The sequence below is a fragment of the Melanerpes formicivorus genome, unplaced genomic scaffold (assembly GCF_026170545.1).
Source record: "Melanerpes formicivorus ecotype bairdi unplaced genomic scaffold, bMelFor1.0.p_v2 SCAF_34, whole genome shotgun sequence".
In the NCBI taxonomy this organism is placed as follows: Eukaryota; Metazoa; Chordata; class Aves; order Piciformes; family Picidae; genus Melanerpes; species Melanerpes formicivorus.
In genome coordinates, this window is record NW_027142386.1 from 2,123,917 (window position 1) to 2,149,330 (window position 25,414).

Consider the following 25,414-nt stretch of genomic DNA (forward strand, 5'->3'; position numbering starts at 1 on the left):
AACTCAGGAGGTCCCTCCAGACACTGCACAGCAGCTCCCTGGCTGTAAGCCCTGTGCTGCACACCAGCACCCTGCCTTCAGTCACTGTCAGAGGGGTGAAGGAGGGGGTGCTGAAGGCACCTTGGAATTGTCTCTGCTTGCTGCACTGCACTCATGCTCTCCCTTTTGAGCCCTCAGGCAAGTCTGCTCTCTCCTTAGGAAAGCAAGGCCCCAGGGTCTGACCCATCCATGGAGGAAAAGATGCCAGAGGGGCTGGGGCTCCCCAGTGCTCTGCCATGAGCTCAGGGCTATTCTTCCCCTTTGTGTGTTTCTGTGTAAGGCTGTTCCTGGGCTCAAGGTGCTGCTCTGAGGTCCAAGGCTGCCTGGTTCAGGGAGGGCAAGCTGGAGTGATCTAAAGTGGGAGAGGGTCACAGATCCCCTCCCTGGCAGACACCTCTGCATCTTCTGCCAGCCCTGCTGCTCTCCTGTCTTGTGGTACCTACCACAGACTGCTACTTGGACCTTGAGCCTTGGATGGGTGAAGAGCTTAAGATAGCAAAATGCTGCCTTCTAGAGAAGGCTTATCTGGACCATGGAGCAGAGGTGGCCTTGCACAGAAAGCCACAAGCTGCTGAGGAGTTAGCATCTCCTTGGAGCTGACCTTGTGAAGCCAGCTCAGCTCTCAGAGCTGAGGTGTTCAGGTGCCACCACCCTGCGTGGCAGGAAGGTGGCACCAGGTCATTGTGACTCCTGGCTAAGTCAGACTCCTGGAACACAGCTGGAAGGAAAGCTTTGGGTGGGAAAGCCTCACACCCTACCCCTGCTGGTAAGGCTAAGAGATCTTCCACTCCAGCTCTCTGGTCTTCCAAGGATGTTCCCAGCAGCCTCAAGGAGAGCAAGTCCTGGTGTCCCTGACATTTCTGAGGCAGAAACAAAACACAGGAAATGAAATGTGAAGAGACATCCCCTCCAGGCTTTTCCCTCCAGCCTGCTGGAGACGCAGGAGCGCTGCGCCCGGCTGCTTTCCCTGGGCACGGCGCCCTCAGAGCCGCCCCCACTGCTCCTCAGGCCAGCGGGAACTGCAGCTGCAGCCCTGCTGCTCCAACCGGCCGTGCTCCTCACCAGATGATAATGGCCACCAGCCTCATGATGGCTTCGTTGAGGCAGTTAAAGAACTCCCGCAGGGGCCGTCCCTTCTGCTTCATGCTGCCGATCATCAAGCCGAAGCACATGGAGAACACTACCAGCCCCAGCGCGTTCACCCCACTGGCTGAGCCCGGGATGGGAATCACTTCTTCAAAGGTCAGCACCTCGGAGAGGGTCTCCAGGGCCTGAGTGACGTTCTCCAGGACGCCGGTGAAGTTCTCTGGCGCCGGGACCTGGGTGCTTGTCGCAGCTGCTGTGACATTGCCGCTGCGCAGGACGGTCCTGCTGAACACCCTGGTGCTGTACTGCGTCTTGTACTGAAACGACAGAGGTTGGCCAGCTGCACCCCGGGGGCTCCTCAGGGGCTCAGCACAGGCTAGGCTCTGGCATCCCCTCCTGAAGAGAGCACTGCAAGGTCCTGCCCTCCTGGCAGCCCTTTGTGCTGCTTCCAAGGGCCCTGGCACCGCAGGAGGGATGAATCCCCCTGCGTGGGGGACTCGCCCTGCTTCTTCTCAAGCTGCCCCAGCGCAGTGCTTTCATCCCAAAGTCTCCAGGCCTGCAGGCCATGAGGCCATTGGAGCATCTCACAGACCTAGGACTGGGATTTGCTGGCTCTTCTGATGGCCCTTAGTGCTGCTTCCAAGGGCACTGGCACTACCAAAGGGACAAACCCATGGAGGATCTGCTGCCCTGCCTCTGCCAGCCCAAGCCTGCCACCTGGGCTCATACAAACTCTTCCTGCCTCTGGGATGGAGGTTGCAGGCCTCATCCTCAGCCAGCTTGAAAAGCTTGCCCCAGGGATGCTGCACTAAAGGCTAATGACTGCAGTGCCTCCTGCAGCAGTCAGACCTGAGGGGGTGAAGGCCATGGAAGGCAATTGCTGCTGCACCCCTCAGGGCAGCTGGACCACACCTAGGGCACAGGGAGCAAAGGGAGGTGGCAGGCCAGGGGGGATTCCATACCTGTTTGAAGCAGGCTTCTACCAGGTTGGGTGGGAACATATTCCTGCAGTGGATAAAACAAGGAAAGAGTTATTGTCCTGTTTGGCAGGCAAGAGCCCAACACCATCTAATCAACTAACCCATGCCACAAGTGCCTCATCCCCATCTCTTCCCAAACACCAAACAAAGTTGGTGAGGGGTTTGGAGCACAGCCCTGTGAAGTGAGGCTGAGGGAGCTGGGGTTGCTTAGCCTGGAGAAGAAGAGGCTCAGGGGAGACCTTCTTGCTCTCTACAACTCCCTGAAGGCAGGTTGGAGCCAGGTGGGGGTTGGTCTCTTCTCCCAGGCACCCAGCACCAGAACAAGAGGACACAGCCTCAAGCTGCACCAGGGGAGGTTTAGGCTGGATGTTAGGAAGAAATTCTTCACAGAGAGAGTGATTGCCCATTGGGATGTGCTGCCCAGGGAGGTGGTGGAGTCACCATCACTGGAGGTGTTTAGGAGGAGACTGGATGGGGCACTTGGTGCATGGAAGGACTTCTCAGGATCTCAGGTAGTGCTAGGACTAGGGGGAATGGAATGAAGCTGGAGGTGGGGAGATTCAGGCTAGATGTGAGGAGGAAGTTCTTCACCATGAGAGTGGTGAGACCCTGGAATGCGTTGTCCAGGGAGGTGGTCGAGGCCCCGTCCCTGGGGGTGTTTAAGAGCAGGCTGGATGAGGCTCTGTCCAGCCTGATCTAGTGTGGGGTGTCCCTGGCCATGGCAGGGGGGTTGGAACTGGATGATCCTTGTGGTCCCTTCCAACCCTGAATGAAACTATGAAACTATGAAACTATAGTTTAGTTGATCAGATGGTGTTGGGTGATAGGTTGGACACGATGATCTCAAAGGTCTCTTCCAACCTGGTCTATTCTATTCTATTCTATTCTATTCTATTCTATTCTATTCTATTCTATTCTATTCTATTCTATTCTACTCTACTCTACTCTACTCTACTCTACTCTACTCTACTCTACTCTACTCTACTCTATTCTACCTCCAGTGATGATGAGACTGTGTCCTCTTGTTCTGGTGCTGGGTCCCTGGGAGAAGAGACCAACCCCCACCTGGCTACAAGGCTCCCCCATAAACCTCATCCCCTGAGTGTCTGCCTGGGGCTGTGGCACTCCAAAAGGACATTCCATGGAGGAACTTGATCTCAGGGGTCTCAACCTGAGCCAAACTTGTTCACCTACCTCACCAAGTCCATGAAGGCATCTGTGGTCTGCACCTGCTCAATCCTGCCCTCTCGGTGAAGGTTATCCTTCGACCCTTTCCCTGGGTGGATGATGATCACCATGAGGATGCCAATGAAGACTGCTATGATTGTGGTCACTGTGTAGTAGATGACAGCCCTCACCCCCATCTTCCCTGAGGCTCTGCCATCCAGTGAGGCCATTCCTGGGCAGTCACACAGAGAGACAGGGGGAGAAGGTCAGTTGGGAGGGAAAGGGGAAGCTGAAGCTGTGCAGGGCACATGCAGGAGCTGGCTGAGGAGCTGGGGTCTCTAGCAAGCCCAGCATGCAAAGGGCAGACTTTGGAGCTCCTGGGTGATGTTGCTAGGGGGGAATGTGGCTTGTGGTGCCAAGGAAGCATAGCACTGGGGGGGCTTAGGATGCACTGAGGAACAAATCTATTTCCTCCCAAAGCTCTCATAAGGGAAGTAATCCCCTCCCAGGACACGGGGCCATTAAGTCCCCGCTGGTAGGATGTGTCAGCAGGAGGAGTGCCTTGCAGTCCCTTCCTCTGTCTGAAACCTGTCCTGGTTGGTGTCTTCCCTGAGCAGCTGGATGAAGCAAGCTCTGCAGCTGGTGATCAACTCCAGCTCTTTTGGGCTGACATGAATTAACCTTCTCTAGGCTGGAGCACACCTGAAGCACACTTGCAGGCATTTAAGGTTGTGCAGGATAAAACTTTTGTCAGTGCTCAAGAGCTGGGCACTGGAAACACCACACAGAGTCCTCCCCAGTATCCTGGGAAGGCACCAGGCCTGCTGCCCCCTGCCCCACTGCTGAGGCAGCAGGACTGTGGGTGCCAATCACACTGACTCTTAGCTGAGCTAATCCAAGCATGGGGCACAAGGGGGTCTCCTGAAAGAGCTGCCATCTGGCCTTGCCAGTGGTTGGCTTGGCCAAGAGCAGCAGGAAGCAGATCTCACCTGTGATCAAGCTGGAGACAATGAGAGGAAGAACCAACATCTGGAGCATCCTCATCAGCAGCTCCCCTGGGAAGGAGAAGTATTTGATCTGGCGGTAGGTCAGCTGGTAGGGCCGGAGGGAGAATGCCAGGATGATCCCTGCAGAGCAGCAAGGGAGGAAGATGGAAATGGGGCAGGCTGACCCAGGGCCTGTCCCTCAGTGTGGTTTGTCTCTTCCTCAGCTCCCTTCATCCCCTTCTCTCCCCAAAGCAGCAAATGCTCTTTCTCTTTTCCCAAGGCTATGATGCAGTTTCCCCTGCAGGCTCTCTCTCCTCTGACATACTTCCATGCACAGTGTCCTTGGTGCTCTCCCTGCTCTTCCTCTGTGGCCTCTTCCCAGCAAGCACAAAAATGCTGTGACCAGAGTTTGATCTCCCAACCTAGCCTTGGGGTGGCTGCAGGGTTCAGAGCCTTTGTGCTCTCACCTGGTGGAGCTGAGCTCAGCCAGGGAGTCAGAGCCCTACAGACTGGATCAAAAGCCAGGGACAAGCTGGGGTTAGTTTGCATTGCATCAGAGCCCTCTGCATCAGTTCCTCATCCTGGGCCTGCCAGGCTAAAGCTGTGAATGGGTCTGCAGAGCCCTTGTGCCTGCACTCAGAAGCAGCCTTTGAACTAACCTGGATGACTTCTTCTGAGGATTGGTGGAGCTGGATCACCAAACCCCTCCTGTTCTAGCCTCTTCCTAAGCTGCACCCAGAAAGAATCACCAAGGCCTGTCACAGACCCCTCTGCAAGGTCTGTGCTGCCCCCAAATTCCCCTTCCCCCCCATCTGAAATGGTGCCCAGTGATCAGAGAATCACAGAATGGTTTGGGTTGGAAAAGGCCTCTGAGATCAGCCAGTCCAACCCAACCCCACCGTGGCCACCAAACCATGGCCCCAGCTGCCATGGCCACAGGGTTCTGGAACACCTCCAGGCATGGGGACTCCACCACCTCCCTGGGCAGCCTGTGCCAATCCCTGACCCCTCTGGCAGCAAAGAATTTATTCCTCCTCTCCAACCTAACCCTCCCCTGGTGCAGCCTGAGGCCATTTCCTCTTGTCCTGTCCTTAATTACTTGGGAGAAGTGACCAACCCCAGTCTCACTCCAACCTCCTTTCAGGCAGCTCTGGAGAGCAAGGAGGTCTCCCCTAAATCACAGAATCGGCCAGGCTGGAAGAGCCCTCCAAGATCACCAAGTCCAACTGACCACCCAGCCCTAACTAATCAACCAGACCACGGCACCAAGTGCCTCACCCAGGGACTCAGTCTCCAACCCAAGCCTCCCCTGGCACAACTCCAGCTGCTCTCTGCTGCTGTCCCCGGGTGGGTGACGTGCCCCTGGTTGCCCCCAGCCCTGTCCCCAGCTGCGTACCCAGCAGGACGGCCAGGATGGTGAGCAGGACGAAGGCGTTGCGGCGCAGGAAGGTCCTGGCGCTGGCGGCGGTGATGCTGTGCATCCTCTTCTTGGCGCGGGCCGCGCGCTTCTGCAGGGCCTGGCGCAGCCGCCGCAGCCTGCCCTCGGCGCCCAGCCGCTTGGCTGCCTCCTCGTTGAGGAAGAGGCTGTTGGCGTGGCTCTGCTCCCCCATGGTCGCCCGCGCCACCGCTCGCTGCCCGCCGCTCCGCTCGGCCTGCGCTGGGCAGGGGGAGGCACAGCGGGGACAGGCTCAGCAGTGGCACCCAGCACCCAGAGCCCAGCACCCAGAGCCCAGTGCCCAGTAGCTAGCACCCAGAACCCAGTGCCCAGCACCCAGTGCCCAGCAGCTAGCACCCAGCACCCTGCACCTAGAGCCCAGCACCCAGAGCCCAGCAGCTAGCACCCAGAACCCAGTGCCCAGCACCCAGTGCCCAGCGGCTAGCACCCAGCACCCTGCACCCAGAGCCCAGCAGCTAGCACCCAGAACCCAGTGCCCAGCACCCAGTGCCCAGCAGCTAGCACCCAGCACCCTGCACCTAGAGCCCAGCACCCAGTGCCCAGCAGCTAGCACCCAGCACCCTGCACCTAGAGCCCAGCACCCAGAGCCCAGCAGCTAGCACCCAGAACCCAGTGCCCAGCGGCTAGCACCCAGCACCCTGCACCCAGAGCCCAGCACCCAGAGCCCAGCAGCTAGCACCCAGAACCCAGTGCCCAGCACCCAGTGCCCAGCAGCTAGCACCCAACACCCAGCACCCAGAGCCCAGCAGCTAGCACCCAGCACCCTGCACCCAGTGCCCAGCAACTAGCACCCAGAACCCAGTGCCCAGCACCCAGTGCCCAGCAGCTAGCACCCAGCACCCTGCACCCAGTGCCCAGCACCCAGAGCCCAGCACCCAGTGCCCAGTGCCCAGCAGCTAGCACCCAGTACCCTGCACCCAGTGCCCAGCACCCAGTGCCCAGCAGCTAGCACCCAGAACCCTGCACCCAGTGCCCAGCACCCAGCAGCTAGCACCCAGCAGCCAGCACTTGGTGCCCAGCACCCAGTGTCCAGTGCCCAGCACCCAATAGCTAGCACACAGCACCCTGCACTTGGTGCCCAGTGCCCAGCACCCAGTACCCAGCAGGTAGCACCCAGAACCCAGTACCCTGCACCCAGTGCCCAGCAACCAGTGCCCAGCAGCTAGCACCCAGCACCATGCACCCAGTGCCCAGCACCCAGCAGCTAGTACCCAGCACCGAGTGCCCAGCACCCAGCATGCAGCACCCAGTGCCCAGTGCCCAGCAGCCAGCAGCTAGCAGCCAGTAGCCAGCACTCACTGCCTAGCACCCTGCACTCAGTGCCCGGTGCCCAGCACCCAGTGCCCAGCAGCTAGCAGCCAGCAGCCAGTGGCCAGCACTCGCTGCCTAGCACCTTGCACTCAGTGCCCAGTGCTCAGCACCCAGTGCCTGGCAGCCAGCAGCTAGCACCTAGCACCCAGCAGCCAGCACTAAGTGCCCAGCACCCAACTGTCACTTTTAAGGAGGTTTCCTGAGTCCTCAAGAGACTTTCAGAGATGTTTGGGTAGGAAAAGCCTTCTAAGAGCATTGAGTCCAAGCATCAGCCCAGCAGATCACTCAGGGTCTCACACGATCACTCACACAGGATCACACACAATTGATCACCCAGGATCACAATCAATCGCACAAGATCACACCCAATCACACAGGATCACACCCAATCACACAGGATCACACACAATCACACAGGATCACACACAATTGATCACACAGGATCACAATCAATCACACAGGATCACACCTAATCACGCAGGATCACAATCAATCACACAGGGTCACACACAATTGATCACACAGGATCACAAGATCACAATCAATCACACAGGATCACACACAATTGATCACACAGGATCACAAGATCACAATCGATCACACAGGATCACAATCAATCACAGACTATCTCTGGCTGGAAGAGACCCCTAACATTTTGTGGTTCTGTGACCTCCAGTCTCACCCAGCCCAACCTCGCACCCAGCCCTGCAGGGGCAGCACCAAACCATGTCCCCAAGCACCAGGGCCACACAGTGCTTGAACACCCCCAGGGATGATAACTCCAGCACTGCCCTGGGCAGCCTGAGCCAATGTCTGAGAGCCCTTCCAGGGCAGAAATCTTTCCTGAGATCCAGCCTGAGCCTCCCCTGGTGCAGTTTGGAACCATTTCCTCTGCTCCTGTCTCTTGCCACCAAGGAGCAGAGGCTGCCTCCTCCTTGCTCCAACCTCCCTTCAGGGAGCTGTGGAGAGCAGTGAGGTCTCCCCTGCATGGCCATCAAACCATGTCCCCAAGTGCCATGGCCACAGGGTTCTGGAACACCTCCAGGCATGGGGACTCCACCACCTCCCTGGGCAGCCTGTGCCAATCCCTGGCCACTCTGGCAGCAAAGAAATTGTTCCTCTTCTCCAACCTAACCCTCCCCTGGCACAATTTCAGGCCATTTCCTCTCCTTCTATCACCTGATACTGGGGAGCAGAGCCCAACCCCCAGCTCACTGCAGCCTCCTCTCAGGGAGCTGTAGAGAGCAAGGAGGTCTCCCTCAGCCTCCTCTTCTCCAGATATTATTGAGAGCTAATCTCCTCTGCCCTTCTGGAAGGAGCAGACCCCGGGGAAAGGCTTCCAAAGGGCTGCCAGGGTCTTGTCAGCACTGCTCTGGTGTCTCTGGAGAAGACTTAGACTCTGTAGCATCCAACCTGCACTGAGCAGTCTGTGTCTTGTGGTGTTCTGGGCATCCAGAAGGTCTCCACAGCCACCCAGGCTGCTGCTTGGGAGCTGTTTCAGTTTGGGCAGGAATGAGTTTTTGCCAGCTGGCAGTAAAAGCAGTTCCTGTTCACAATCCATCCCAGACAGGAGCTGGCAGCAGACAACATTTCTGACACAGCTCCTGGATGGAGGGACCTCTTGGGGGCTTCTTGGAGGTGTCTTGCTGAGGGACCTCTTGGGGGCTTCTTGGAGGGGTCTCTTGCTGAGGGACCTCTTGGGGGCTTCTTGGAGGTGTCTCTTGCTGAGGGACCTCTTGGGGGCTTCTTGGAGGTGTCTCTTGCTGAGGGACCTCTTGGGGGCTTCTTGGAGGGGTCTCTTGCTGAGGGACCTCTTGGGGGCTTCTTGGAGGTGTCTCTTGCTGAGGGACCTCTTGGGGGCTTCTTGGAGGTGTCTCTTGCTGAGGGACCTCTTGGGGGCTTCTTGGAGGTGGTTTGTGGTAAACTCCAGGTGGGGGGAGGAAAGGAGTGCTGGGGGCTCTGGTCTGTTTTGGAGGAGGTTTTGGGGAAGGCTGTGGCCTGCTGAGGCTCTGTGTCAAGCCCAGGCTATGGACTGTTGTGTGTTCCCTCTGTGTTTGCTCTGCTGTGCCCTGGAGCCTGTAGTTACTGACAGCAGCTTCCACTGAATCTTCCAATAAGCTTCTGCATTTCTATCCCAAACCCTGGGTGGGGTCTGGCTTGAATTACTCTGAAAGCAGTTTCAGAGTTGTCTTCCCCCACTGCCCACTAACCAAAGACACAAATCCCCTCTGGATGCCACAAGCCAGCAGCAATCCCACAGCTCTCATCAGGGGGATCTCTGCCTGGCTGTGCAGCTGCCACCTCTGCTGCCACTGTGCCTTGGCAAGGCAAGGCCTGGGGATGATTCCTGTTCCCAGGAGCTTCCAAAGATCATACAGGAGCAGATGGGACCCAAGGACACCTGAGCTGCTCAGCAGGTGCTGATGGACCTTCCCTGGGTGTTGCAAGCGAGAGCTGCTGCATCCAAGTAGCTCTAGAAGTTGAAGTAGCTCCTAAATGGGCCACAGCCACCACCACAGCTGGGGCTGCAGCCTCATGACATCTACAGATGATGTCATGAACTGGAGCCATCACCTCAGAGAGGAGCTGGGTCATGATGCAGCACTGCAAGGCCATTTCCAACAGCCAGATGGGGGCAAGGCTCCATTCTGCTAGGAGATGCATTTGCTCAGAAGCCCTCAGGAGGTCCAGAGCAGTACAGAGAGCCCTGAGGAGGCTCAGCCAAGCCACTCTAAGCCCTCCCAAGGCTAAGCTGTGTGAATTGCAAGTAAGCTGGGATTCCAAGTAGCATCTCTTGCCCAACAGCACTGTGGGGGCTGACCTGCTGTGCAGGTGTGATAAAGATTCTGGGCTTGTGCTGCAGGACCCTTGCAGTGCTCCCCTGAGCTCTGCAGCAGCAAGCAGCACGCTGGGGAGTTTGCTCTGCTGGCTCCAGCCTGATCACAGCCTCCCTGCTCTGATCTGTTGATGGAGCCAACACAGACCCCTGAGGTGCAGAGCTTGCCTGCCCTCCTCCTCTGCACTGCCTCTCCTGCTTTTCACAGCCACACAGGACAGAAGCTGCCACATGCCAGTTCCTTCTGCTCCTCGAGTTTGTGTCTGCTGAGCTCCACAGGAGGTTAAGGAAGTCTGGATCCAGTCCCCCACCCTGTGTCCCAGAAGGGATTTGTGGTGTTTATTTTGTGGCTTCCAAGAGAGAGGGATGGGGGAAAAACCCAAAAGCTCAGCTGCCAGGACTTTCACACAGCTCACATCCTCCTTCCTCACCAGTTGCTTGGCCCTACAGGGAAGAGGACACCTCTCAGATCTCACCCTTTGCTGTCACAGACTCACTGAATGATCCCTTTTGTGATCCACCTTTTCTCCCTTTGTCTGCAGGATCTCCTGAGTCCCACAGCTTGCTGCCCTGAGGGTGAGCAGTCACTCTCTGCACCAGCAGAGGGAACAGACCTGACCCTTTGGGTTGGAAGGGACCTACACAGACCATGGAGCCCAACTGCATGACCAGTCCAGGGCTGACTGAGCTAAGCTTCTCACAAGGGCATGGTCCAAATGCTTCTCAAGCCCTGCCAGGCTTGGGGCAGGGATCACCTCTTCAGGAAGCCTGTCCCAGGGTCTGACCACCCTCTCAGTAAAGGAATTCCTCCTTGTGTCCAGCCCAACCCTCCCCTGGCACTGCTTTGAGCCATTCCCAAGGGTTCTATCACAGGATCCCAAGGAGAAGAAATCAGGACCACCCTCTCCACTTGCCCTCCTCAGGAAGGAGAGGGTAGTGAGGTCACCCCTTAGCTTCCTTTACCCCAAAGGAGACAAAGGAGGAGTGCTCAGTGGCTCCTCACAGGACCCTCCCAGCCCTGTCCCCAGCTTCATTGCCCTCCTCTGGATGCATTTGAGAGCCTTCAGATCCTTGTGGAACGCTGGGGCCCAGCACTGCACAGTGGGGCCACACCAACACTGAGTCCAGAGGCACAATCTCCTCTCCTGACCAGCTGCTTGTGCTGGGTTTGATGCCCCACCATGATGTGATTGGTGCCAGGGCACAGTGCTGGCTCCTTCTGAGCTTGCTGCCACCCAGCACCCCCAGATCCCATTCTGCAGAGCTGCTCTCTAGCCACTCCTCTCCCAGTTCAGACTTGTGCCTGGTACTACTCTTCCCAGGTGCAGAACCCAGCACTTGGAGTGGTTCCATTAGATGCCATCAGTCATGCTCCAGTCTCTCTAACCTCTCTGCAAGGCCTCTTCTTTCTCAAGAGAGCCCACAGCACCTCCCAGCAAGGCTGCTAATGTGGCAGTCAGCTGCATCCGGAGCAGGGACTGAGCTGTTGAGCAGCCCTGGCCCCAGGCTGAGCCCTGAGGAGCAGCAGCAGTGACTGCTCCCCAGCCAGGTGTAGCCACATCCACTGCAGCCCTTGGAGCTCTGCCCTGCAGCTGGGGCTTCACCCAGCACACCAGGAACTCACTCCTCTCACTGCTGGACAGCTGCTGCAGGAGGATGCTGTGAGGGGCAGAAGAGCTCCATCCACCACCTTGCCTTCATCCCCTGGGCTGGGACCTGAACTGAACTGCCTAGACAGGACCCCCCACAGGCTGTGCCTGGTGGCTGCATTGCTCTCTAAATGCCTCACAGCAGCACCCAGCAAAGTCTTCTCCCCAGTTCTTACAGGAGAGGAGCTTAGGCTCCCAGCTCTGTAGCTCCTCACAGCCCTTTTGGGTTGGAACAATGCTGGCCAGCTGCCAGTCAGCAGGGACTTGGGGCAGCTCCTACAGCAAAAGAGACACCAACCCAGGCCCTCACTTCTAAAAGCAGAACCACCACAGAGAGCTTCAAACCTCTCTCTCTCTTACTCCCAAACCCTCTGCTGAAGAGAGCCTGCCCCCCTCCAGCACACCTGGCCAAGCTAGGTGCTGCCTGGCTGTGCCACCAGAGCTCCCAACTCCATCAGTGACTGATGGCTCAAACCTCCCCCCCCAGGCTGGCACACACAGACCAGCAGCTCCCTCTGGCTGTGTTGAGCTGAGATCTGTGCTGGAGCAGGAGTGTGGACACCCAGAGTCACCTCTCCTCCAGACCCTGCCAGAGCCACAGCACCAACAGGGGAGGTGGGAGCAGAACCCTTCTCCCCTGCCAAAGGCACTCACCTGCTCTTTTCTCCAGGGATCTCCCATCCACATGCTCTGGAAAAGGTTGGCTTGGGGCTTTTTTTGGGTGCAAACAACCCCAGCTTTCTCTCTTGCTGGGGGAAGGCTCAGGGTTAGTCATTGGATCCCATGCTCCACCACATGCTCAGCAGCCCTCTCAGAGCAGAACTTACTGCCCAGAAGGAACTTGCTGCTCTGCTGTCCCCACCCTCCTGCTGACTTGCTCCCTTTCTCCATCTGCATGTTTTGCAATCCAGCAGCCCCCTCCACACCACATTCCCTCTGCACTGCTGGCCTCACATTGTGTAAATGTTCCCTGTTGCATCAGCTGGAGGCTCTCAGGCCGCTGAGTAAGGCATCAGACCCTTGCAGATGGATGGGTTGGGGCTCCCCTCTGGTGAGGATGAAGGTTTCCTCTTGTGAGGATGAAGGTTTCCTCTTGTGAGGCTGCAGGGGGCTTTGCTGTGCTGCTGAAGCTTCTCCAGGCTCCCCTCTGCCAGAAGCCCTGAGGCAGCACTTTTGGAGGCTCCAAGGCTGGATCAGGAAGCAGAGGATATTTTGCAAGCAAGCTCAGCGTTGCAAAACCGAAGCCTGGTTCCTGGCAGAGAGGCTTCCCAGGAGCAGAGGAATTTTGGCTGGTTTAGGGACATCAGCCAGAAGATGGTGAAAGTGAGAAATGGGGAAGGAAGGCTCTGGCACTGTGCTGGTTTTTTCACCCTGCTCTTTGCAGACCTTGGTGTGGTTACCTCCTCATCCACCCAGGGAGAAGATTTCCAGCGTGGGGGGAGGAGGGCAGGAGTGCTGGAGGAGCTCTGAAGAGCCAGGAAACAGGAAATGTGAGCCAGCTGAGCTGGGGCTCTTCCAAGTGCCTGTTGGAGAGTGTCAGATCAAGCAGAGTTTTCAGACCTCTTTTGGTGTGGATCCTGTGTGGAAGGCTTCTGGAGCAATGGATCTGTGCTGGGAGGGGAGGGAAGAGCTCCTTCTGCTCACTTGTGGTGACCAAGCCAGAATGAGCAGAACCTGATGGCTGTTGTGTGCCAGAGGAGAGATTTCTGCTGCGAGGGCCGAGCAGAGGCTGTGCAGGGTGCTGAGCTCTCTGCTCACAGCTGAGCTGGGAGCTGAACTGCTCTGGGAGTCAGTGGAAAGCAGCAGCCACAGAAGGAGAACTCTTCATTGTACACTGCACTGACTCTGAAGGGTGGTGGAGACAGCACCGAGCTCAGGGCCCGGAGCCAGGCTCCAAAGCTCTGCTGCCTTTGTGCCGGCAAGCTGCAGGAGATGATCCTCCCCCTGCTGAGGCCTGGACTGCTAGGTCCAGGTGTGGGTTTCTCAGAGCAAGAGAGGCATTGACAGAGAGAGAGTCCAGGGAGGGACTGCAAAGTGCTGAGTGGAGCCTGTGAGGAGAGGCTGAGAGCTGGGACTGCGCAGCCTCGAGGCTCAGGGCTGCTGTCAGCGAGCACCTGGAGGGAGGCTGCAGAGAAGGCAGTGCCAGACCCTGCCTCCTGTTACCAGTGACCAGATGAGAGGTGGAGAACACAAACTGAAGCACAGGAAGTTGTTGAGCATAAGAAGAGGAATTAGAACTGCCAGACTGACCCTGGAGCAGAGAGGACAGGAGGTCTCCAGCCTTGGAGACATTCTAAAGCTGCCTGGACACAGCCCTGAGCAAGCAGCTGTGGGGTTGCATTGGATGCTCTCCAGAGGTCCCAGCTGCCCTCAGCCATGCTGTGATCCTTCCACCTCCTGCTGCTGTGCTGTGAGACCAAATCTGACACTGGCACACCCTGTCCCTGGCTTTCCAGGGCTGACACTGGCACAGCCTGTCCCTGGCAGTGCCCTGGAGCTGATCTCCCTCTGTAACCATGGTTGGGTCCCCACTCACCTCCCAGCCCTCCTGCCCTGCACTAGAAGACAAGGAAGCAAATGCTGCCTGCTGGAAGTGGTCAGGAGCTGCTGGTGGCTGCTGGGCAGACCAGGAGCCCCCAGGGTGCCTCAGCAGGACAGGGGCAGGGCAGAGGTGGATCCACTGCCAGGTGCTCCTCTGGGACAAGGAGGGTGGTAGGCACTAGCAGGATCTGGCATTGCAGAGCACTCCTGCCGTGGAGTGTGGGGTTGGAGACAGTGAGCAGAAGGGTCAGGAGCAGACCTGCTCTGCCTCCTTGCCCCACACTTTGCTCCCTCAGCAGCAGCCAGCCCAGGCCCTGCTCCCTCTGCCCCCTGCCAAGGCTTCCAGAGTGCTGCCACCCAGGAGGTGTCAGCCAGTGCTCTCTGAACCAGCCCCAAGGAGGCAAAACCCCTGCCCTGCCTGCCCAGCCCTGCCCAGCCCTGCTCTGCTCTCCAGAGGGTTCAGGGTCTCCGCTGGGACAGACCCAGCTGGCAGTACCCAGGAGGAGTTCCACTGCCGTCCCTCCTGCCCGGGGCACACCAGGGGTTAATGCAATTAGTCCGAGCGCCCCTGGGGCTGGCAGCAGGCAGCCAAATTAGACATGGCCCCGGGGAGGGATCGCAGCCGCCAGGGACTGGGGGAGGAGCATCAGCACAGACCCGGAGCGGCGGCGGTTTGTACAGCCTGTACCAGCCCACCGCGGGCACGCAGCCTGGCACTGCCTGGCACTGCCACGTGCACGCAGCCTGGCACCGTCCCACCACTGCCACAGGCACAGCCTGGTACTGCCACGGGCACACAGCCTGGCACCATCCCACCACTGCCACAGGCACAGCCTGGTACTGCCATACCACTGCCACTGGCACACAGCCTGGCACTGCCACGGGCACGCAGCCTGGCACCATCCCACCACTGCCACAGGCACAGCCTGGTACTGCCATACCACTGCCATTGGCACACAGCCTGGCACTGCCACGGGCACGCAGCCTGGCACCATCCCACCACTGCCACAGGCACAGCCTGGTACTGCCATGCCACTGCCACGGGCACGCAGCCTGGCACCATCCCACCACTGCCACAGGCACAGCCTGGCACTGTCCCACCACTGCCACAAGCACACAGCCTGCCACTGCCTGGCACTGCCACAGGCACACAGCCTGGCACCATCCCACCACCGCCACTGGCACACAGCCTGGCACTACCCCACCATGGTCATGGGCACAGCCTGGCACTGTCCCACCACTGGCACACAGCCTGGCACTGTCACAGGCACAGCCTGACACTGTCCCATCGCTGCCAGTGGCACACAGCCTGGCATCAGGCAAACCTTGCTGCTGGGTGACTTTAGCAAAGGGCCAGAGCCAGGTGTGCCCCCACCAAAGGCTGCTGCAGGCTCCCTCTGCCCTCTGCTAGGGCAGCTCCAGGTTTGCTCCTCGCTGAATGCCAGGCACAGCCGGTGCCAATCCACACTTTGGAGCCCACTTCTGCTGTCTCCAGGGAAGTTCTGCCGCTGTGCCCAGCACCAGCAGGACTGCCAGGCAGCGAGGGCTCCACAGGTAGCAGCAGGGAAGCAGCCTGAGGGGAAGAGGGAGGAATCCCTGCAGGGGGAGAGGGATTGGGGAAAGCTTTGCAGAGGCCGGGCAGATGCCAAGGGCCAAGGCAAGGGGCACCCAGAAAGCTGTGCTGCTCTCTCCAGGCTGAACAGTGCCTGGTGCTGGGTCACCTGGTGAGAGGGCAGCAGCCAAATTGCCCTCCCTTGCCTGGGGGGAGGGAAGGCTGAGTGCCTGTGAGGCAGGGGTGTGCCAGGCTGCCGAGGGGAGCCAGGCAGGGGTGTGCCAGGCTGCCGAGGGGAGCCAGGCAAGGGTGTGCCAGGCTGCCGAGGGGAGGCAGGCAGGGGTGTGCCAGGCTGCTGAGGGGAGCCAGGCAGGGGTGTGCCAGGCTGCCGAGGGGAGGCAGGCAGGGGTGTGCCAGGCTGCTGAGGGGAGCCAGGCAGGGGTGTGCCAGGCTGCCGAGGGGAGGCAGGCAGGGGTGTGCCAGGCTGCCGAGGGGAGCCAGGCAGCTCCATGCTTTGCCCTCAGGGCTCTGACAGTTGCAGTTAGCTGCTCTCAAGTCCCACTTGCTTCACTGACACTCCAGAGCAGGAAGCTGCAAGTCCCTCCAGCAGCAGCTAACAGAGAGGTGCTTGGCAGAGAGCATCTTGGCAAGGATGGCAAAGGAGGAGTGGGCATCTCCCCTGCCACCTCACCTGCCCCCATCAGCAGCTCGGTGCCTGTGCTCAGGAGGATGGCATCCAGCCCCCTGGCATCAGCTGCTGTTTCCAGTCCTGAGCACCAGGACAGAGAGAGGCCACAGACCTCCTGGCTGGAGGCATCCTCACCCCTGGTGCTGGTGGATCCTGGCCCATTGCTTGCTCTTGGGAGGAGCAGGATGAGCTGAGAGCAGAGCAACCAAAGTGCCTGTGCTGAACACTTCCATTCCCAAGCCCAAGCAGAGGGAACTCAGCCTTCTTGTGTTGCTATAGCAGCCCAGTCAGGGCTCTGCTCAGCAAAGTGCTTGGGCACCTCCATCTTCCACTCCCTGCTTGGCAGCCAGCTCCTGCCCAGCCACCTCCTACCACAGCCCCAGGAGGAGAAGGGATCTGCCCAGGGTCAGCCTCTGACCTCTCTGGGAGGGAGCAGCAGCTAAGGAGAGAGGATTCTGCTGTGGGCAGGAATTTCAGCCCAGCCAAATTCCACAGTGACCAAGGGATCCCCAGCTGGGAGCTGGCCTGGGGCCTAAGCCCTTCACTGGGAGGACAACTGCTGCTCTCCCCACTGCTGCCTACACATGCCAAGGTCCTGTGGCAAGGTTATGTCTCTCCAGCCCAGAGCATCCAGTCCAGAGCATCCAGTCCAGAGCACCCAGCCCAGAGCACCCAGTCCAGAGCATCCAGTCCAAAGCACCCAGCCCAGAGCACCCAGCCCACAGCACCCAGCCCCACTTCACAGCACTCCCCTCTGGGCAGTCCCTGTCCTACAGCAGGCTGAGAGCCTTCCCTGCTGCTCCCTCCTGCACACACCCAAGGAAATCTCCTGCCCTGCTCCTGCCCTGCTCCTGCCCTGCCCCAGCCCCTGCAGCTGGCACTGCCCTCATCCATGCATTCAGCCTTGCTGACAAAAGCACTCACCTGGAACCAGTGCTGGTGGTCAGGCAGGAGGGGCAGCAGCTCGTTTGCCTCTTGGGGGGAGGTTTATTCGGAGCACTTTTGTTCCGTGGCTCTTTAGGCTGGAAGGCAGGGTGCAGGGATTTCTCCTTAGCAAGGTACGGCGTTAGCAGGGAGCTCGGAGCAGCACCTCCTGAGAGAGGAAAGGAAGGCTGTGATATGCTCAGGATGCATGGCAGCAGGGGGTGGGGGAGTGGCATGGAGGAGGAGACTGCAAACATCTTCGGTGATTGCAGGAGAGCAGGGCCCGGGGAGCTCCTGTCCCCACCGGAATGCACGGAGCCCACGCCCGGAGTGGCACTGCCAGGGGGGTGCCAGGGGGCCTGCACTTGCTCTGCTCTCCTCTCAGCCGGAGCTAGCAGCGGCAGCCGGCGGAGCCAGGTGTGAAAGGAGAAGCAGATCTCATCCCCAGCCCACCCCTGCCCTCTCTCTCTGTCCCTTCCACGCTGGTGGCTGCTGCAGAACTCCCTCCAGCAGCCGCAGCTGCACAGCCTGGAGGGGTCCCACACCACCCCCGCCTGTGCAAGCAGGACCTCAGAGCCCCACGGCCCTTGGCTTGTCCAGCCCAGCCCAAGGGGGGTGTGAGTGTGTCTGTGCCTCAGCCTGCTGACCTCCTGGAGGGGTGCTGGGCAGGTCACAGGAGGGATCAGCTCACCGGGTCCAAAGGGAAGGTGCCAGCAGCACAGTGTCTGGGAGCCAGGCTCTGCTTGCAAGGGAGCAGGGCAAAGCTTCTGCTGTCTCTGCTCACTGATCTCTGGCATCCTGACTCCTGCTGCAGCTCCTTGGACAGCAGCCCCACATCCCAAGATCTCCATGAATGGCCTCTGCCAGAGCAGAGGTGGGGTGCAGGTGTGAGCAGCACACAGCCCACGGTGGCTCCAACAAGCAAGCCCCAGCACCAGGGTTACAACAGCTCCTCTGCTACACTGCACTACCAGAGGCATGACCCACAGGGGACACCTCAGTGGTTTCCTTCTTCTTAACTCCGGTGGCAGCAGTGCAGGGCTGTGCTGCATGCTCCTGCCTCAGCACAGCAGCAGCCATGAGCTGCAGCCAGAGCCTGCTGCAGGGTTTGAACGCACCCAGCAAGGGGCAGGTCAAAGGCAGTGTCAGGCTCTGTTGACAGAGGAGGGAGGAGGAGGTGGGAGGTGGCAGCACAGCCTGGGACATGCTGAGCTCCTTTGCCCTGGCTGTTGGTGAGGCAGTCCCAGAGGATGGACATCTCTGCTTCCTCCTGCCCTGCTTTGCTCTGTGGCTTGGCAGCAGCTTTCCTCCCAGAAGGGCTCTGGGCTCCCCTGCCAGCTGGCTGCTGGGGGCTGTGGTGACCTGCAGCAGGGAGCAGGATGCTGGGCAGGAGCATTTCTGACACTACCCAGCGAGAGGCAGAGCTGCCACATCTAGCCCTAGGGCGAGGCTGTCCCTCACCCACAGCTCAGCTCTGCCCAGATCCACCCCAGGGATCAATGGCTAACAGTCTGAGACTGTCCTTTGCCACTTCCTATGCCTGGAGTCCAGCCTGCCTCCTAAAATCTGCACTGAGTTCTCCCCAGCTTAATACTCCTGGGCCTTGCTTAGCCATAACCTCACAGTAATGAACACCTCAAACCTTCTCCTTCAGCAACCTTTTCCATCTTTCATTTTGAGTTGCATCTGTGGCAAATTCCAGACACCTCTGAGGTATTGAACAGGACCCAGAGCAGGAGGCAGAAGCTATGGAGGAGGTGAGGAGCTCTTTTCCCTTGGGATGGAGGTGCCTGGTGCCCAGGCAGAGTCTTTCCAGGCTGGTGCAATCCCATGGCAGCTGAGGCCCCCAAGTCTCAGAGGTGAGGAGCTCTGCTCCCTGGGGATGGAAGTGCCTGGTGCCCAGGCAGAGTCTTTCCAGGGAGGTGCAATCCCTGGGGAGCTGAGTCCCCCAAGGCTCTCCTCGTTCTCCAAGCACCAGGCACACTTGGCCATCACACCACACAGGGCCCACACGATGCTGCAAGGTAATCAGCAGCGGGTAGGAAGGAAACTCACAATGTCACCCTTGGGGGAGGCACTGAGGAGAGCCCTGGCAATGAGCCTCTTGTCACTTAGTCACCTTCTGAAGGGTCTGCTGATGTGAGCCCTGCCCAGCCCTTTGAAGATAAAGGAAGGGCTGGTTGGGAAACAGCCTGGAATAGCTTCCCCAAATCGGCTCCCTCCTGATGCTCTCCACAAAGCACCTTTCAAAGTAATCTGTGCTCATCTCACAAGGAGAATGAAAATGTCGCAGAGGGACAGGGCCCTGTGGTTTGCAGCCCCTCCCCCTATAAACATGGCCTCAGGCTGCACCTCTGTCCAGCTTGGAGGGGCCTTGGTCCCAGAGAGGGGAAGCTGTGGGCAAAGAGGACAGATTTGTACAGAGGGTTTGCGTGCCTCAAAGAGAGGCTTTGCAGGTCGAGCAGCACACCTGCTCCTCTGTCATGGAGTCACAGAGTGTTAGGTGGTGGTGGAAGGGTGTTGGTTGGTCTCTTCTCCCAGGCAACCAGCACCAGAACAAGAGGACACAGTCTCAAGCTGCACCAGGGGAGGTTTAGGCTGGAGGTGAGGAGAAAGTTCTTCCCAGAAGGAGAGATTGGCCATTGGGATGTGCTGCCCAGGGAGGTGGTGGAGTCCCCATCCCTGGAGGTGTTCAGAAAAGGCTTGGATGTGGCACTTGGAGCCATAGCTTTGCTGTCAGGAGGTGTTAGGTATTAGGTAATAGGTTGGACTGGATGATCTCTGAGGTCTTTTCCAATCAGGTTGATTCTGTCATTCTATGACCTCTGGAGATCATCCAGTCCCAACCCCCTGCCAGAGCAGGGTCACCTGGGGCAGCTCACACAGGAACACATCCAGGTGGGGCTTGGAAGTCTCCACAGAAGGAGACTCCACAACCTCTCTGGGCAGCCTGCTGCAGGCCTCCTGCACCCTCACACCAGAGAAGTTTCTCCTCATGTTGAGGTGGAGCCTCCTGGGCTCCAGTTTGTGTCCACTGCCTCTTGTCCTGGCACAGGACACCACTGAGCAGAGCCTGGCCCCTTCTCTTGGCACAACATCTCTGTGCTCTCAGAACCATGTTGATTGTCTGTTGGCCTTTACAAAGCAAAGCACCCAAAGATGGTGAAGTGTTGGATTCATTCTGCCCACAGGCCAGCCCCTGCCAGCAGGCACTTCTGGCCCATTCCCTCTGCTGTCCACAGCCTGTGTGAGGCTGCAGGGCTGGGGCAGATGCCTGTGTCCTGTCCCCTGGTGTCAATAAGCACTGATCCCTCAGCCTTTGCCTCAGCTGCTGAACACCCAGCCTCTGGAGGCCATGCTGGGACGAACCCCAGGTGTCACTGTGAGCCCCTGGTGACTGGGAGGGTGCAAGTGAACCATCCTCACCTCGACCTGCCAGGGAACCAGGGGTGTTTGCTGCTGCAGTGTGGAGTTTGCAGCTGACCCCAAGCTGAGTGGTGCTGTTGATGTGCCAGAGGGACAGGATGGCACCCAGAGGGAGCTGGGCAAGCTGGAGAGGTGAACCCAGATGAACCTCATGAGGTCCAACAAGAGCAAGTGCAGGGTCCTGCACCTGGGCCAGAATAATCCTCACTGTTAATACAGTCTGGGGGAGGAGATCAAGAGCAGCCCTGCAGAGAAGGACTTGGGGGTCCTGGGGGGGAGGAGAAGCTGGGCAGGAGCCAGCAATGGGCACTGGCAGCACAGAAGGCCAAGGGCAGCCTGGGCTGCATCCAAAGCAGTGTGGCCAGAGAGGGAGAGAAGGGATCCTGCCCCTCTGCTCTGGGGAGACCTCACCTGCAGGGCTGTGTCCAGCTGTGGGATCCACAACACAGGAAGGACCTGGAGCTGATGGAGAGGGTTCAGAGGAGGCCACAAAGATGATCAGAGGGATGGAGCAGGTCTGCTATGAGGACAGGCTGAGGAAGCTGGGGGTGTTCAGCCTGGAGAAGAGAAGGCTCCAGGGAGACCTTAGAGCAGCCTGCCAGGACCTGAAGGGGCTACAAGAAAGCTTCAGGGGGATGTTCCCAAAGGCCTGCAGGGACAGCACCAGGGACAATGGCTTCAAACCAGAGCAGAGCAGATTGAGATTGGATGTGAGGAACAAGTTCTGCACCAGGAGGCTGCTGGAACACTGCAACAGGTTGCCCAGGGAGGTGTCTGAGGTCCCATCCCTGGAGATACTCAAGGTGAGGCTGGACAGGGCTCTGGGCAAGCTGATCTGGTGGAGGATGTCCCTGCTGAGTGCAGAGGGGTTGGACTGGCTGAGCTTTGGAGATCCCTTCCAACCCAGACCGTTCTGTGGCTCTGGGCCATTCCCTGCTGCTGCCAGCGCTGGGCACAGATGTGATTTCCTCTGATGTGAAGCAATCTCTCAGCCCTTCCTTCCCTGCCTTTTGCAATTCTGTAGTCTTCTCCTCCTCGTTACAGTAACCTTAATTTGGGGGTGGGGATTAATTTGGTGTCCTGCACTGCTCACTCGGCCCTGGGAGCAGAGTCCAATTATGCAGCTGTGACCTTCATTCCGAGTTAGCAGAGCCTGCTGCAAATGAAGCTCCCTTCGTGTTTCACAGAGCTGCTCAAATAATGGAATTTCCTTCCTATGGGAAATGCCAATGTTTCCACATTGAGTTTTTGCCCTATTTTGGAACAAGGAGTCCAAATTTCAACACTTGCCACACACAAAGTTCAGACAAATTCAGCAGTGCAAAGAAATGCTTCGGTCTGGATCAGACCGCTGGAGATCTGCTCCTCCCTGGGCTGCCTTATTCCTTCATGGGAGTGCTTCATGATGGTTTTTCACCTTGCTGGACAGCCTGAAACCCTCAGGACCCTCTGCTGTGCCCCCCTGCAGCTGAGCTGCTTGGGTGCATCAGCCTTGGTGCAGCCAAGGAGAGCAGGGCCAGGAGGGCTGGAAGAGGAAAGCCTCAGGGTGCAGCTCTCACTGGCAGCACCAAGCAGGACACCCTGGCTGGAGGTGCAGATGGGACAAGGAAGCAAGGAGAATGAGTTGAACAATGGTGTCACAGTGTCACAGAATGGGTTGGATTGGAAGGGACCTTAAAGATCATCCAGTTTCAAGCCCCTGCCATGGGCAGGGACACCTCCCACCAGCACAGGTGGCTCAAGGCCTCATCCAGCCTGGGCTTGAACACCTCCAGGCAGGGGACAGCCACAGCCTCCCTGGGCAGCCTGTGCCAGGCTCTCCCCACCCTCACTCTCAACAATTTCTTCCTCATCTCCACTCTCAATCTCCCCTCTCCCAGCTCAAAGCCATTGTCCTTCATGCTGTTCCTCCGAGCCCTTGTCCCAAGTCCCTCCCCAGCTCTCCTCAGGTACTGGAAGGCTGCTCCAAGGTCTCCCTGGAGCCTTCTCTTCTCCAGGCTGAGCAGCCCCAGCTCTCCCAGCCTGTCCCCACAGCAGAGGTGCTGCAGCCTCTGAGCATCTCTGTGGCCTCCTCTGGACCTGCTCCAACATCTGCTGACAGAAAATTTTCCCCCAGGTTTTGGGCTGAGTGGCTCCAAGTGCTCAGCAGGACAAAGTTCTGCGAGCTGCTGAAGTTTGTGTCCCTCACAAGTGCCCTCCTTTTCTCCTTGGCTCTGCTCAGAGGGTGTGATTGAGACGTTTCAGCTATTTTGAATCCCAGCTCATGCTCCCTGCTTCTCCCAGGTGCACAGGGAACTCGCTGCACACTTCTGGGGGAGCTCTGTCCTGGGATTTGGGGTGGTTTGCTTTGATCCTTCTGCTAAGATCTCCTCTATCACTCTGCAGGCCCAGCCAGTGCCAGCTGCAGCTGCCCAGGGTGGTTGCTCTGGTGATGCCCAAAGCACCTTTCTGTCAGACTGTTGCTGACACTGACACTGCAGAAGGAGTCCCCAGCTCCCTCCCTGCCAGCTTCCCTGGTGGGCACTCACCTGGGTTCCCCCAGTATGAACCACTAAGCTTTTCTCCCCTGGCCTTACCCAGCTCTCACCCTCCCCTCCAGCCCCTTGCTTTCTGCTGCACTACAAACTGCCCAGAGCTCTTCAGCCTGATGCCTGTGAAAGAGGCTGGATTTAGGCTTCCTGCTACAACCAAGTGCTTCCCAAAGACCTCTTTTTCTAAAGACCTCAGACTGGGTGTTAGGAAGAAGTTCTTCCCCAGGAGGGTGGTGAGAGCCTGGCACAGGCTGCCCAGGGAGGTGGTGGAAGCCTCAGCCCTGGAGGTGTTTGCAGCCAGGCTGGATGTGGCTGTGAGCAACCTGCTGTGGTGTGAGGTGTCCCTGCCCGTGGCAGGGGGGTTGGAACTGGCTGAGCCTTGGGGTCCCTTCCAACCCTGACAATTCTATGAGTCTATGATTTTGGGGGGATTTGTACATTCAAATCCACACTGCTTTGTACCTGCCCCATGGCTTGGGGATGCAGCTCTTCCCTGGATGGTGCAGCACAGACAGCTCTAACACCAGTGTGGCTCTGCTTACTCTGTCCACATCCATCCTGCCCTCCAACCACCCCTGTGCCCTGTGCCCAGCATGGCACAGTCAGTGTCCCCAGCCCTCCTGCTCCCTCCTCTGCTGGCTGTTGCAGCTTGTGTGCAGCAGGTTTCAGTAGGGATGCTGATGGCCATCAGCTGCCTGGTTGCACAGAGTCTGTGCTCGCTGCTGAGGTGGCTGGAAACAACTTCCTGCCTCTGCAGCAGATCAGCCATGCAAGTACAGCATCAGAGGTGTCTCTTCTGTGCCCTGCTGGAAGCTCAGCTGGTAGCCAGCTCTGTACACACAGCAGATGAGGCTATGCTGTGCATCAAGCATTTCACTCCCAGTCACTTGCTCCTAGGTTTTGACAGCTGAATTCCAGAGGTGCCCCTTTGCTCTGGCTGCTCAAGGGACAGATGTGCACTGCAACCTCACATCTGGAGTGCTGGGTCCAGTGCTGAGCTCCTCAGTTCAAGAGAGCCAGGGAACTACTGGAGAGAGTCCAGAGGAGGCTACAAAGGTGCTGAAGGGCCTGGAGCAGCTCTGTGAAGAGCAAAGGCTGAGAGCCCTGGGGTTGAGAGCCTGGAGCAGCTCCAGAGGGACTCAGCAAGAGACAAAGGCTGTGGGGCAAGAGGCTGGGGCCAGAACTCTGCTCAGCAGGTTCCACCAGAACAGGAGGAGAAACTTCTTTGGTGTGAGGGTGCTGGAGGCCTGGAGCAGGCTGCCCAGAGAGGTTGTGGAGTCTCCTTCTGTGGAGAGCTTTCACCCCCCTCCAGCCACTGTGCTCCTGGGCAAGCTGCTGTGGGTGTCCTGCTCTGGCAGGGGGCTTGGACTGGGTATCTCCAGAGGTCACTTCCAACCCCACCATGCTGGAATGTTCACAGCAGGCAGAAGCATTTCTCAGGACTCATCTTGACAGATAATTTGAAGCACTGTGAAATGCATCCTGCCTGCAGGAGGGCCAGCAGCACTCCCAGGGATTGCCCTCGCAGATATTAATCCTTATTTAAGCAGACTCACTCAGTGGGGATGTGGAGAGGAGCAGTGCTCAGTGCAGCACAAGATGGCTGGGCTTTGCCACAGCTGCTCTGGGAGGAGGGAGAAACCAGGAGAGATGCAAACACCTGGGCCTTGCCTTCTCCCTTTCTCCATGCTGAAAACCAGAGTCTGCCCAGCAAGCACCAGTTCAGACTGGCAGGCTGCTCAATGCCCTTCTTAGAGTGAAATGAATGTGATCAGCTCTTAGCCCTCCAGCTCCTGCCTGGGCTGATTTCCTTCCACTCCCTCTCAGGGATACATCTGAGACAGGGAGGCTCAAATCTCAGGTGGTTTCTTCTGTGGTCCAGGGTCTTTTCTGGGGGTAGAATCATAGCCAGCAGGTCGAGGGAAGTGATTCTCCCCCTCTGCTCCACTCTGCTGAGACCACAGCTGGAGCTGTGTGTCCAGTTCTGGAGCCTCCGTTACAGGAAAGATCTGGAGGTGCTGGAAGGTGTCCAGAGAAGGGCCATGAGGATGAGCAGAGGGCTGGAGCTGCTCTGCTATGGAGACAGACTCTGAGAGAATTGGGGTTGCTCAGTCTGGAGAGGAGAAGGCTCCAAGAAGATCTAATTGTGGCCTTCCAATATCTGAAGGGGGCTACAAGAAAGCTGGGGAGGGACTTTTGAGGGTGTCAGGGAGGGATAGGACTGGGGGGGGATGGAGCAAAA

At 58.3% G+C, this 25,414-nt stretch overlaps 1 protein-coding gene across 6 annotated transcripts in view; it reads right to left on the reverse strand.

Annotated features, from left to right (window-relative positions):
• The window catches only part of LOC137450144 (excitatory amino acid transporter 4-like), a 39,190-nt gene that overhangs the window by 9,808 nt on the left and 3,968 nt on the right, over nt 1-25,414 (reverse strand). Inside the window, exons 1-6 of one of the 6 annotated variants that reach the window (XM_068156377.1) lie at nt 12,165-12,346; nt 5,655-5,915; nt 4,262-4,399; nt 3,300-3,504; nt 2,088-2,130; nt 1,102-1,442 (exon numbers count right to left, since the gene is read on the reverse strand). In XM_068156377.1, coding sequence (XP_068012478.1) covers nt 1,102-1,442; nt 2,088-2,130; nt 3,300-3,504; nt 4,262-4,399; nt 5,655-5,915; nt 12,165-12,285 — 1,109 coding nt within the window. In that variant the 5' untranslated portion in view covers nt 12,286-12,346. Of the gene's footprint in view, nt 1-1,101; nt 1,443-2,087; nt 2,131-3,299; nt 3,505-4,261; nt 4,400-5,654; nt 5,916-12,164; nt 12,348-17,215; nt 17,385-25,414 lie in introns of those variants that run through there. The other 5 variants (XM_068156376.1, XM_068156380.1, XM_068156379.1 and 2 more) reach the window with 5 other exon arrangements.